The sequence below is a fragment of the Cryptomeria japonica genome, chromosome 3 (genome assembly GCF_030272615.1).
Source record: "Cryptomeria japonica chromosome 3, Sugi_1.0, whole genome shotgun sequence".
Lineage (NCBI taxonomy): Eukaryota > Viridiplantae > Streptophyta > Pinopsida > Cupressales > Cupressaceae > Cryptomeria > Cryptomeria japonica.
In genome coordinates this window covers 591,846,331-591,860,534 of record NC_081407.1, presented here as the reverse complement: position 1 = coordinate 591,860,534, position 14,204 = coordinate 591,846,331, and the positions used below count along the sequence as shown (strand labels likewise).

General features: G+C 40.3%; 1 protein-coding gene across 1 annotated transcript in view; it reads left to right on the top strand.

Annotated features, from left to right (window-relative positions):
• The window catches only part of LOC131078616 (putative tRNA pseudouridine synthase), a 240,509-nt gene extending 227,282 nt beyond the window's left edge, over positions 1-13,227 (top strand). The window contains exon 7 of the mRNA XM_058016358.2: positions 12,623-13,227. Coding sequence (XP_057872341.2) covers positions 12,623-13,060 — 438 coding nt within the window. The 3' untranslated portion in view covers positions 13,061-13,227. The remainder of the gene's footprint in view (positions 1-12,622) is intronic.
• Positions 13,228-14,204: the final 977 nt, after the last annotated feature.

Sequence of the window (14,204 nt, the reverse complement as noted above, 5' to 3'; positions counted from 1 at the left end):
TTGCCGCTTGTGCACTCAATTTTATTGTCATTTTTTGATTTGATCTTAGACTATCAAATGCCACTACAAAGCTAAGATTCCAACCTGGAAGAATCATGACACCCACTTCTTGTACCAATTCTCTTCCTTCTTCCAAGGTCATATCTTTCATTTCCTCATTTAGCAATTGTTGCTCAATCTGCCATTGATTCTCAAGACTTATATCTTTTATCTTATTTCTTACCTGCTTCCCTTTATACTCCAAAATAAAAGCTTTAAATTTAGAAGAATTAACAAAAGAATCATCAGAAATAAAATTTCTTGAGGCAATATGCCTAACATCCTTAGACAACTCATCAGATGGCTCAATTTCAATTACTCTCCTATCCTCGGGAGGTTTATATTCTTCAATCACTAGTCTGACAATTTGATGACACCCATCATTGTCATCACCTTCCTCTTCTTCAAAATCAACAATATCAATAGAGAAACTTGTTTCAAGTGTGGGCTGTGGAGACACATGGCCAATATTTTGCTTCCATTACCTGAATATCATCATCATGAAAACCTCTCCCTCTTCTTGTGAAAACATGAGGTGAAATGTAAAATTCCTTAACTGGAATTTGTTTTGCAGATTAATAAGTATTTCAGAATTTGTCTCAAACACATTCCTTTGTTGGAAAAATGCACAAAATATCATTCACAGGTTTAGTCTAATTAAATCTATCTCCTATTGTACAGTTATAGCAGAACTTAGACTATTGAGAAGGAAAACAAACTTGAAACTAATTCCAACATGGCGTTTTCTCAACAGATTCAAAAATAGCTTGCAATTATTGAAATAACATTATGGAAGTATCTTATATTAACAGTGCACTTGATAATGATATGGAAAGCCAATTGTTAATTACAGAGAATTCACCAGTTCCAGCACGTTGAACTCACACCACGTAACCTCCAGGAATGATACCACGCCAAACAGTTGTTGGTAGCCATACTTCCATGCTGGCACATTGTTTGAATAAAATTTCGATATCGGGTCCTTTGTATTGAACCAGAAATACTGATGGAGTAAGGAATTAATTCTTGTGCGTGTAAACCAAACACCGTCTGGTAATTCCGCCACGATATGTTACCTCTCCACACCAAATATCGTTGGATGATTATTTCACGGTTCTCTGTTACAAGACACGCACACTTCCTTGCTTCTGTCGAAAATGCAATCTCAACTATTCAACCCAACATTCTACCAATGTCGATAGTAGACCAAATTCCGCAACCATTTAATCGCAATTCCGCAACAATGAATTCGTGGAGATGAATTACATTTACTCCATCTGGAAATATTGGTGTTTCAGATACGGCACGATGATCTCGAACTCATTTGCGTGAATAGAAAGTTTAGATGCTCCTCTGACCAAAGTCCACTGCGGACTCCATTATGGATACCATAACACTAATCCAATAGGCCAGGGGGTTCTGGCGAAAGGATGTTCTTAATATCTCTCCGGAAACCTCAGAGAAATATTTCTTTGTATACTTCTTCAAATTCCAGCCCACCAGTCTCAACGAACAATGGTTTATTTAAAGCCAAGCTATCAGGAAAAAAATCCCGTAGGAAAACCAATTTCCATCAACTGTCGCTAAACACACTGGGAATAATAATTTTAAATAATAGTTTACAAATATAAAAGAACTAAACTTAAATTATAATATATTAGTAAATTAAAGACTAATATAAAATAATAAAAGTATATTTTTATTCAAATACTTCCAAAAGAAAGTATTACTTTTTAGGGGACATCACATGGAACTCCTCTAATCAACTCAGGCTTGTGTTGTAACATCTTCTATGTTCTTCTCAATTGGTCCTCCACTTCAATAAACGCACCTTGATATAGAGGATTGTGCTTCATTTTCCACCTTTCAACCATCATAATTTTGTTATACAAATCAGTACTTTGTGTAGCATGTTGCTCATCCATTTTCCTAATCAGCTCATCATCTACAAAAAGAACATGACAATAGCCACTGAGCTTCTGTGCCATTTTAGCATTATTAATGAAGGATTCAGGATCGAACCACTATCTAGTTTGCCAAATGGTAGACCATAATACTCAAGCTTTTTGTCCACAAGGTTATACCCCTCTATAGCACAAATTGTAAAGTCTCCAAAACACAATTTAGTTGGCAAAAGAGATTGCTTTAGATTGGATCTCAAATGCACAAAGTCAAAATATTGCAATTGCCTAATAATCTCCACATATGCCACCCTTTCAAGGATAGTTTTTGGTAGCAGATAGGGTGTTCCCTCAAAACCATACACCCAGATTTTGGTGCAATCCGCAAAAGCATACGAATCTCCCCAATTGTGATAAATTTTCAACCATGTCTCATTATCTTTAGACTTCAAAAACCTTTGAATAGCAAGAAGTAATAGTCACAAGGCTAACCTAGCTCTATGTATATTTGCTTCACAAAAGAGTCTTCAAAGAATAAATAATGAGACCGCTTGCACCTACTATCCCAGATAGCAATCCACATTTGAACAGGCCTTACATTGCCATCATCATCCTCATCCATGATTTTCAACCATGGTTACAATATTTTCTTTTCTCATCCGTCATAGAGAATCAAGTGCATTAACAATGAGTAATGTTTGAAATGTATAATTTTATCATCCCTCTTAATAGAGGCCAAAATCCTGTTCATCTCTATTGCAAGAAAGTCCGCATAATCAAAAGACTGAGCATCATGACTTTGAATATTGCCAACAACATGGCAGCCACCTGCATTCTTATATCATCCTCCAAGCCCAGAACTCAACACACATAATAGTAAGTGTATATATAGTATTCCTCAAACAAATTGATAGGAAATGGAGGTTGTTTTGAATCAGCAAACGCCCTTAGCCTATCATTTTCATCCCTCGGCCTGTGTAGGGGCAACTTCCACCTTTTATAATCCTTTTCCATTCCACGATGCTCATCCCGGAAATCTTTAATCCTCAATTTCAAGTCTGGGCCACAGTCCAAATTAAAAACTTTGCAAATGTAATTTATAGTGATTGGAACAAAAGAGGATCCATTTGCAGAATAGATAGTCCTCAAATTGGGGTCATACTTCTTGCGATTGCCCTCATTAATTCAACATTGAAAAAGACATTAGGCACCACCAACCTCCTCAAATTCACTCTCCATGGGTTGCAAACAGGTTGGTTTCTGTACATCTTTCTGTAATGGTACCTAAATAGGTCATATCCTATCTCCATGGTCCAAACATCCCCTAAATTTCTTTGTTTATCTTTGAGTCTCTCAGCATTAGGATTTAGACTCACAATTCTCCTAGGCTTGGCCCTAGAACCAGGCATTTGGTCTATAAGGTCTTGATTTGCATGTCTAAACTCTTTCTTTTGTCTTTTAGGCTTAGGCTTATTAGAGAGGCCTTCCATTCTGTTTGGATTCTCATAGAGATTGATTTTCAAAATACTAGAACTAACTCTTTCTGCACTTTTAATTGCTAGTCCAGAGAACAAATACAAAGCTTAGCATGCAATTCATTGCCTCTTTGAAATAGCAATCAAATTGTAACAGTAGCACGAGCTTGAGCACTTACCTCTACAGTGATGTTTGACTACCTTTACAACCTTTTGAGAACTTGAATTCTTTTACCTAGCACTCCTGCAACTTCTTATCGAACATCAAAAACACAGCACAATTGAGACGAAAATGAGTTCATAAACCATCCTATGCATCTCATTAATACTCATCCATCCGAGCACCAAAGTCGCCAATACAGCCATTTATTCACTTTGAATATCCATCGTAGATCAAAAACATCGACCGATATCGACATGATTTGAATTTTCTTATCGATATGACAACCTCATTAATCAATATTGGTAGGCCGAAGGGACATAAAGGAATTCCCATTGATGCACTTTTATCCCCCCGATGAGCTATATTCATTACCTTAGATGTTATTCAAGCTCACATTTCTTACATTGTTCTTGATTGATAGATCGAAGAGACATAGAAAAGGTCCTATCAACATCGCTGTGTTTCCTCGATATACCTTATCCCTCACCGAAACCACCAATTGGGCCCAACGGGGGGTTGATGGAACATAAGAATTGTTCCATCGATATGCACTTGGGCCCGCCATCCTTTCAAACTTTTTTCAGACTAATCGATGGGTCATGAGACGAAGCAAGACTCCCATCGATACCAAGAACTCCCATCAATTGCTTAGTCCCACTTGCTCGTGACTCCATTCTCCATTGATGAATCGATGAGACTCACCAAAGCTCTCATCAATACAATGTAGTCACACCGATCCACTTACAAGACAATTACTCACATGGTGATCAATGCACAACAAGTTGTTCACTTAAGACATAAGTGACTTAAGGGGTCGAATGCACATAATACAAAGGGGAAAATTTAACCACAAAACCTTTTAGCCGATAGGAAAATAAAGACATAACATAAGAAAATTTGACTACTGCTACATAACAACAAATAGATTCTTGATTCAGACTTTAAACTCACGAATTAATAACAAAATGGAGCAACATATGACAAACATTTAGGGTTAGGGGCTTTTCAAGAAGGGAATATTGAAGCATATTTTTGACAAATTTTACATGTTCTAATAGGAGGGAAGGGTTAGTTTCGCAACCTTTTTCTGCAAGTCATAGTTATTTGTTGTTCCACCAGCACAAGGTCTATGTTTCATTCCAAGGTCAATATAGTCTCTAAGTGATAAGGCAGCCTGGAACTCTAGACCTCCATCCATTTAATTCCGTATGAACTGATTCTGTAAATTTGTGACTAGGGGCTCATTTTCAACTTGTAGGTGAACCCTAGGTGGGGAAACTGGCATAAGGGGTCTAGAATTAATTGTCCTTGCTTGTTGATTCACATTTTTGTTGTTAATGAAATTATCCCTTGACCATTGTTACTAATGTTTCCACATTGATGTCCATTGTTACCTCCATTGTTCATATCCACATTGTTGTTATTAACCCCCATTTGGTGAGCCATCAACTCAACTATCTGCCCAAGATGCTGATTGTTTTTGGTGCTCTCCATTTTGCAGCTCATTGCCCGCTAAGTTGAGTGTCTAGCATGTTCAGGGAACGTTCTCCATCTAGATCCCTATCATCGATATTAGCCGCTCTTGTTCTTCTACTGCTATTTGTTCTTTTGCTGCCAAATTAGTCTTAGACCTCTTCTTGTGAGTGTTGTAGTGATGTGTGAAAGGTGGTTGCTCTAAGTCTAACCATGACATATTACTGCTGTATCATTTTGAACCCTCAAGATGGTAGGATAAACTACTTTGATACGATTGTAATATACACCCTTCTTTTTTGTTTTATTTTTGTTTTCTGTTTTGAAGTGTTTTATAAAGGAAGACAGAGATGCATAAATGTTATAACAAAATATATTTATTGCAGCAATGAAACGACTGAAATAGCTTGCAAGTACAATATTTTGAAAGTACCACAACCAGTAATAAACTGAAGTACAATATAGCATCAAGACTAAAGATACCTAGACAATGAAATATCATTACAATGCATTATCAAACATACCCATTTGCTACAAATGCAAAGTGCATACAATAGCGGGAATAACCAGCAAACTCCAAAAATGGAGTCCAAATAGTGATTATGTGATGTCCCTGATATATTTAAATATTAAATCTAATTACTTTATTGTAAGGCCCTAAATTTAATAAACAAATCTTTCGGGCCCTTTTATTTAATTAGTTTAGGCAAGTTTTGGTGGGTCGCGTTGGCCCATTTGTAACCCTTTGGGAAGTTTCCCGGAGCCCATATATATGGCCGTGTTAGTCATTGTTGTAGGTATGCGAATTTTGATATTTTGTTCTCTCCTATGCGAATTCCTGTTGGAGTTCTGGTATCCACCATTTCGGAGGTGAAAGACCCTCCCTATTTGGTATTTGCAGTTTCGGTGAGATTCACCCCTCACCCTATTCTGTTTATTTGTACTCATTTCGGATCTGGCAAATCTTGAATCTCATCATTGTTTATCACTCCAGTTGCATATCTGTTAATCCGATACATGCATAAGGAATTCCTAATATTCAGAATTTATTGCTTACGGAAGATCAACCCTTCACCGCACATTCACTGGAGCACACCGTACAATTATACTACCGTACACCTCACACCTCCACCATACATCTCACCAACCCCACCGTACGCCATACCTCCACCGTACGGCATTCCTCCACCGTACACCCCACCGTATGCCTTACCTCCCACCGCACGCCATTCCTCCACCGTACACCCCACCGTACGCCTTACCTCCCACCGCACGGCATTCCTCCCGTACACCTTCACCTTCACCGTACGGTCACACCCGCACACTCTCCATATTGCCGTACATTGGCAAGGGAACATTACAGTGGTATCAGAGCTTGTGATCTTGCCAACCTGTCGTGTAGTGGATGCAAGTATACACTAGAAGGAGGTACCGTTCGGCCGATCGAATGGGGGAACCACAAGATCCTGCAAGAGAGTCATGGCACTATTAAGGGAGCTAACCAAAAGCCAAGCTTAGCTCAACGACACCCTAACCAGAGGTGAACAACGACAACAAATCATGGAGGAAACCTAATGACAATTGGCCTTGGGAAAAACGAATGGAGAATAGAATGGACAGGGCGATGATTCGGTCATGGGAAGGTCAAACATCCAACGCTCACATTCACGGCCGCTGATGCAAACTTTTCCTCAGAAATCAGAAGCGCCACATGAGGAACAAGAGCCCACCTTTTAGGAGATGCAAGCACAATTGAACCAAGATTGGAGGGATGCAAATCTCGAGGGGGACATATCCTTCAAGGATTATGTGGATCTCCGGATGAAATACTCGGGCGGCAGAAGTCGGGGCCATTATGGACACTATAACCATGACATCAAGCGGAAGGTTGGCAAGATCAACCTGTCATCCTTTGATGGAGCTGGAGCGACCTCGACATGAGCCTGGGTTCAAAAAGAAGATACTTACTTCCAACTCAACCCGATGCCTAAAGATGAAGCTATCAAGTTTGCAACACTCCACTTGGAAGGGGTCGCGCATGAATGGTGGCATCATGGAATGGTCACTCTTGGCCATGACCAGATAACCTCCTATGCCGAATTCACAAAGAAGCTCATTGATCGATTTGATGGGAAGGATCCAGAACTTAATCTCAACGAGTTGGCGCAACTAAAGCAGTCGGGATCTGTGGATAGTTACATCACAGAATTCCAAAGACTATCCGTGTTGGTAATTGACATCTCAGAGCGGAGATTGGTGGTCTTGTTCATGGACGGATTGATGGAACCACTGAAAGGTTGGGTGAAAGGGTTCAACCCCAGCACGCTTACGGAGGCAATAACATCCTCCTCTTCCAGAAATTTTGCACATACCAAACCACCTTTCGTTCCGAGGGAGAAGGATAATAAACCCTTTCCGAAGGGGTTATCGCTCGATGAAGCCACAAGACAGGAACTCAAAAGGAAGAAGCTTTGTTTCACCTGTAGGGAACCATGGGAACCAGGACACTGATGTTTGGGCAAAGGAAAGATTCACTGTATTGAAGTGATGTCCGATGGAGAAGAGGAGCATGAGGAAGGCGATACCCCAAGGGAAGAATCTGCCGAAGAAACCAGTCTAGCGGAGAGAATCTCCACATTGGTACGAAGGGGTGGTGTCATTGCCACACAGGGAGGCACCCAAAGGTGCAGTGTATTTAGAGTACGTGGTGCACTCCAAGGGCAACGAGTTCTTGTTATGCTCGACAGTGGGGCTCAACTTCATAAACTCATCACTCACACCCGAAGGGGTTTGTGTACAAAGTCGTGAAGGGTTCGATGTCAAGGTGGCAAGAGGCAACCTTCTATCATGCACTCACTTGGTTCAACAACTGAGTATCACCATGGGAAATTACACGGTGACCGACGATTTCTTTGTTGTAGATTTGGATGACACGGATGTCATATTGGGCATTCAATGGATGGAAACCCTCGACCAGTACACGCAGAGCTTCAAAAGGATGGAGTTCTCATTCGAGGTGGATAGTAAGAAAGTGGTTCTCAGGGGAATGTCGAATGGCGGCCCGAGGGAGATATCCTCCAAAAGGATGGAAGCCATCTTCAGACATGATGAAGTAGTCTGGGTAGCACATTGCTTGATCTCAACAAAACCTGTGAAAGAGCAACCGACTTACTACCAGGATGAGGGACTTCAGTCGGTTCTGGAGGAACATAGTTTGGTCTTCGCTGATATTCCACCCGGTATATCCCCACATCGAGGGTTTGAGCACACCATTGAGTTGGAGGAAGGAGCAAAATCCGTTATCACCACACCCTATTGCCACCCGAAGAAGTTCAAAGATGAGATAGAGAAAACGATCTAGGAACTCCTCGATAAAGGATGGATCCGACCCAGTTCTAGCCCCTTCGCGTCCTCGGTGGTATTGGTGAAGGACGGAACTCTCAGAATGTGTATCGACTATCGTGCACTAAATAAGAAGACTATCAAGAAAAGGTACCCCATTCCCAAAGTCGATGAGCTATTGGATGAACTACATGGCGCAATCTATTTCTCCAAGATTGATCTCCGCTTCAGCTACCATCGAATCCGTATGAGGGAGCAAGATGTGGGAAAGACAGCCTTTCGCTGCCATTACGGACACACTGAGTTCTTGGTCATGCCGTTTGGACTAACCAATGCTCCAGCCACTTTTCAGTCCTGCATGAACCACATCTTCAACAAGCAACTGCGTAAGTTCCTACTGGTATTCTTCGATGACATACTCATCTATAGCAAGACCTGGGAGGAACACGTGGGGCATTTGGATGAAGTATTGGGGGTTATGGAATCACAATCACTGTATGCCAAAAGGTCCAAATGCGAATTTGGAATGACCGAGGTCCTATACTTGGGTCACATCATCAGCGCCCAGGGGGTACAAGTTCACCAAGAGAAGATTCAGGCCATTTTGGATTGGCCTCCACCCAAGACTCTCTCGGAGCTACCTGGATTTTTTGGTTTGTGTAGTTATTATAGAAGGTTTGTAAAAGGATTTTCACAGCTAGGGGCACCACTGACAGATCTGACAAAGAAAGGATCCTTCTATTGGAATGCACAAGCGCAACAGACCTTCGACAAATTAAAAGAAGTTATGAGTACGCATCCGGTTTTGGCACTACTAGACTTCACAAGCCCTTTCATCCTAGAGTGCGATGCCTCGGGGGAAGGCATTGGAGCGGTATTGATGCAAGACTGTCACCCCATTGCGTTCGAGAGTTGGAAGCTCTCGAGAGTTGAGCGGTTGTATTCCATCTACGACAAGGAGATGCTCGCCATCCTACACGCACTGATGAAGTTTCGGCAGTACCTTATCGGGGCAAATTTTGTTGTGTGGACAAACCACAACATCTTGCGATACTTCTTGGAGCAGAGGGATCTGAATGAACGATAACAAAAATGGGTGAGCAAAGTCCAGGCGTTGATTTCGACATTGAATATGTGAAGGGGAAGAATAACATGGTCGCTGATGCCCTGTCAAGAAGGCCTGCCATATGTTCTTTATCTTAGATTTCGGCGGACTGGAAGGAATACCTGTTGGTTGAATACTCCAAGAACACTTTTGTTTGCGAACTGATGGATGGTCAAGTGCAGGATGACTGATACAAGGTGGTTGACGACATCATTTATTACAAGGACATAATTTATTTGGTACCCGAATCCAAGATGAAGAAAAAGATTCTGAAGGAATTGCACGATTCTCCCTTGGCTGGACACCCGGGATACTTGAAAACCTACAGACAAATCCGTGAAAGGTTTTCCTGGAAGGGGCTTAAGAACGACGTCCTGCAGTATGTGCGGGAATGCTCCACATGTCAGCAGAACAAATCTGAGCATAATCTACCGGCCGGATTGCTGCAACCTTTGCCAATTCCCGACCAGAAATGGGATAGCATCTCAACGGATTTCATTACTGGACTCCCCAAAGTGCAAGGAAAGGATTGCATTTTTGTCATAGTTGACCGATTGACCAAATATGCACATTTTTGTGCCATCCCCATAGGATATCAAGCAGTTCAAGTAGCTGAGTTGTTCTTCCGTGACGTGTTCCGCCTACATGGTTTACTGCGAAACATAGTCAATGACAGGGATAGCCGTTTTCTGAGTACCTTCTGGATGGAGTTATTTCGGTTGGCAAGAACCGAGTTGTCGCCCAGCACGAGCTACCATCTGCAGACAGACGGACAAACCGAGATTGTGAACAAATGGCTGGAGGGTTATCTCAGGAACTACGTCTCAACTCAACATAAGGCTTGGGTTCGCTAGTTACATTTGGGTGAACACTGTTACAACACCACTTATCACATGTCGATAGGCATGCCACCTTTCAAAGCACTATACGGTTATGAACCTTCTTCATTTGTTGACCTGGCATTGGGAGACAGTCGTGCACCGATGGCCAAAGATTGGCTTTAGGAGAGTTTAGACATCCTGACATCTCTCAAAGACAACCTGCAGAGGGCTCAAAACCAACAAAAGATGTATGCTGACCAACACCGGATTGAGCAGAATTTTGAGGTTGGTGATCTAGTTTACCTTCGACTTCGACCGCACAAACAATCCTCCTTGAAGACAAGTCAAAAGGAGAAGCTGAAGCCGCGTTTCTATGGACCCTACAGGGTGGTCCAGAGAGTGGGTGAAGTGGCCTACGAGTTGGAGCTTCCTGAGGGGAGTCGGATTCACAATGTTTTCCACTTGTCATGTTTGAAGAAGGCCGTCGGGCAGCGCGTCACAGTGTCCAAGGATCTGCCACCCATCGACGAAGAAGGGAAACTAATTCTGGAGCCGGCGGAGATCATCGATGTCAGAGAAAAGAGGTTGAGAACATGCACAATCAAGGAGTTCCTTGTACGCTAGAAGAATCTACCCATTGAGGATGCCACCTAGGAAGGCGAGCAAATTCTGGGGCATCCAAGTCTGCAATTGCTTGAGGGCAAGCAATTTTTGGCCCAGGAGGACTGTGATGTCCCCAATATAATTAAATAATAAATCTAATTACTTTATTGTAAGGCCCCAAATTTAATAAACAAATCTTTCGGGCCCTTTTATTTAATTAGTTTAGGCAAGTTTTGGTTGGTCGCGTCGGCCCGTTTGTAACCCTTCGGGAAGTTTCCCGGAGCCCATATATATGGCCGTGTTAGTCATTGTTGTAGGTATGCGAATTTTGATATTTTGTTCTCTCCTGTGCGAATTCCTGTTGGAGTTCTGGTATCCACCATTTCGGAGGTGAAAGACCCTCCCTATTTGGTATTTGCAGTTTCGGTGGTATTGTGAGGGTGTGCAGTCACATTCTAAGCTACTTCATTGAGGAGAATGCTTATGAAATGGCCCTTACTGCTGGGGTTTTGGCCCCAAGGGAAGATTTGAGTAAATTACAACACATTTTGAAATGCCACAGGATTTCAGAGGACATACCTGACTGTTTATTGGCCACTCTATTTCCACAGGTGTTCTGCATAATTGAGTTTCTGTGCCCACAGAGACACACATCAATTCTGGCAATTCTAGGGCAGGAGCTTAAACAGCATTCAAACGATTAAACTTGGGATAAAACATTTTGTAATCCAAATTAGAAGAAAGTTGGAGTCTTGTAGTTAAAATATTAGATTTTTTTCAGTTGCTTTAGTCTTTTTCTCCCATCATGAAAGTGTTTACCAGAACAAGATGATTGTGATAATTGCATGTTGATGGCTTAGTAGTAACTAAAACGGTGAATTTATTTCAATATCCATATATGTATCAATCGTGCATGACATCTTTTTAAATCGAAGCTGAATGCGGACTTAGAATGAATAATTGTAAATCTTACTGCTAGCTGACTGTTCATCTCTGCTAATAGTAGGTAAGAATTTTTTTGTGGATCTTGGCTTTTGCCAAAGACAACAGTCACAGTTGCCCAAAATAGAGGACCTAAGATATTGTATTTCTCCAAGTTGATACAACCCCTTCGAATTGGTATTGTAGAGAGTAGGACTGATGTCAAGGGTTATTGACTAATATATTAGAATTGTTCAGACATACTAGGAAGTGCACTTTGACAGTGTACAATGTTATGGTAGCATTCGTTTCCATGCAGAAGATGCCTTCTCCTAGAAGGCATTCTCTGAAATGAGTACTCCATTAAAAATTTACGATAAATAGATATTTTGGAGGAAAATTTGAGGGAGGTGAAACTAAAATACGCATGGGTGGGTTAGGATCTCACTCATATTGGAGGCGCCTCTCCTGTAAAAATGCTTGTTAGGAGAAATCTAACACATACGAGTTTGGAAATGTCAGAGAAAATTTTGAATTGAATGTTTCCTTGAATGCGTAGATTAATGCTTCTATTCTATAATTTTTTTCTGATTTATTTGTTCAAATGTGGCATGATGTTATTTTGCCTGCCTGATTTCGCTTAACTGTTAAAAAGATATATCTCAAGTTTCTATGGTTTATGTTGATTCTATTATCCATTTTGATTGACCATTATTTGTAAAGATGTTTTGCAGTTTCTGTTATATTCTGCGTTGATAATGCATAATTGCCATTTGCAGATTAGAAAAATGGTGGGAACGGCTGTTGCAGTTAAGCGTGGCTTGCTACCACAGGATATCATCAAGATTTCATTATTACGTCATTCTCGGATTGTCCTACCTCTTGCCCCTTCAGAAGTTCTTGTTTTGAGTGGCAATGAGTTTTATATTCCTGAGAAATTTCGTTCTTGGGGCATACCCTCCAACTCTGTGTCTGCAAGGTCTGAGATTTCAAGGTTGACAGGATCTGACAGTATACAAGATAGAGTTGATGATTTCTATTCAACTGTGTTATTGCCAGAACTTGCAACTTATTTGGATCCATTAAAACCTCTATGGAAGGGATGGCTGGAAAGACTTGATATGTCTGCTATTCCAGATGAAGAGATGAATAAATTGAGAAGAGCTTGGATCCAATGGCAGGAGAATCATGTTTCTAGGAAACAGGAAGTAAGCTAAGAATTTTGGTTTTGGTCTGTTTGTTGCGTCTATTCAAGGATTCATATCAACTAACCAAATTTTGATAGCATAATGAATAAGGTGTGATAACATTAGCATTTAGAAGAGAATATTTTAAATATAAAGAAGAAAAGTTGGTTCATAATATGAACACACATATTTTTGGTGTACTCATTTGTATTCACACAATTTGTTATTTTTTTGTCCTAACAACTACTTTTTATCCTAATACTAATTCTTATCCTATACTACCTAGTTTGAAGCCGTATTAAATAACTTTTCCAAATCAAATAAGGTCAGATTCCCAAGTATTGCCAAACTACTAGAACCTACTTAACCATTGGATCCTCTCCTCTAATACATGAAAATACCACTTGAATATGTAAATGATCGTAGCAAAGTGGCTTGCCATTAATTTTTAACTTGTAGTTTTCAAGTATGTACTTCATTCTTACACCAATATTCCACAACCTATTGGCAATGTACTTAGTTAAGGTGTCACAGCCCATGGGTGCAAAACTTTAACATAAGTAGGAATAATGAAAAGAAATCTCCGTGTAGAACTTCAGAAGGGAAGAAATTTGTGTTTCCTTATTTAAATTGTTTGGTATTCTTATGGAGGTTGTTTTAAACCAACTTCTTAATATCATCGTTGTTCCAATAGTAAATAAAGAAAGAAATGAATATGATATTAGCTAGAGGATGTATAGGACATAGGGAATAGGAAACTATATACATAGTTGATACAATGAAGGAGATCAACTGTATTACAATAAAAAGATTCTCTTTTCTCGAAGGATGAATTGTAATAAAATATAATAATTCACAAAGTATAAATTTATTTCCATTTCTCTTCATGAGTAAAGTAAGTAAAGTAAATATTTAAATCTAGAGCAGTGATTTTTTTCTTTACAAGTTTACAGAGCCAAATTATTATATGACTTGTCAATAATACAAGAAGATCTATGTTCACATTATCATCAAGATATCGACATTTAACAAATGAAAGATTATCCAATAGAATACCACTCTTGCAAATCATAGAATGATAACTCCACTAGAGACTCCAACCATAGCCCCTCTTGAAAACAAAGACAACAAAGGAATGAAAAAAGCACTTGAGCCAATGGGCTCTCCAACCAAC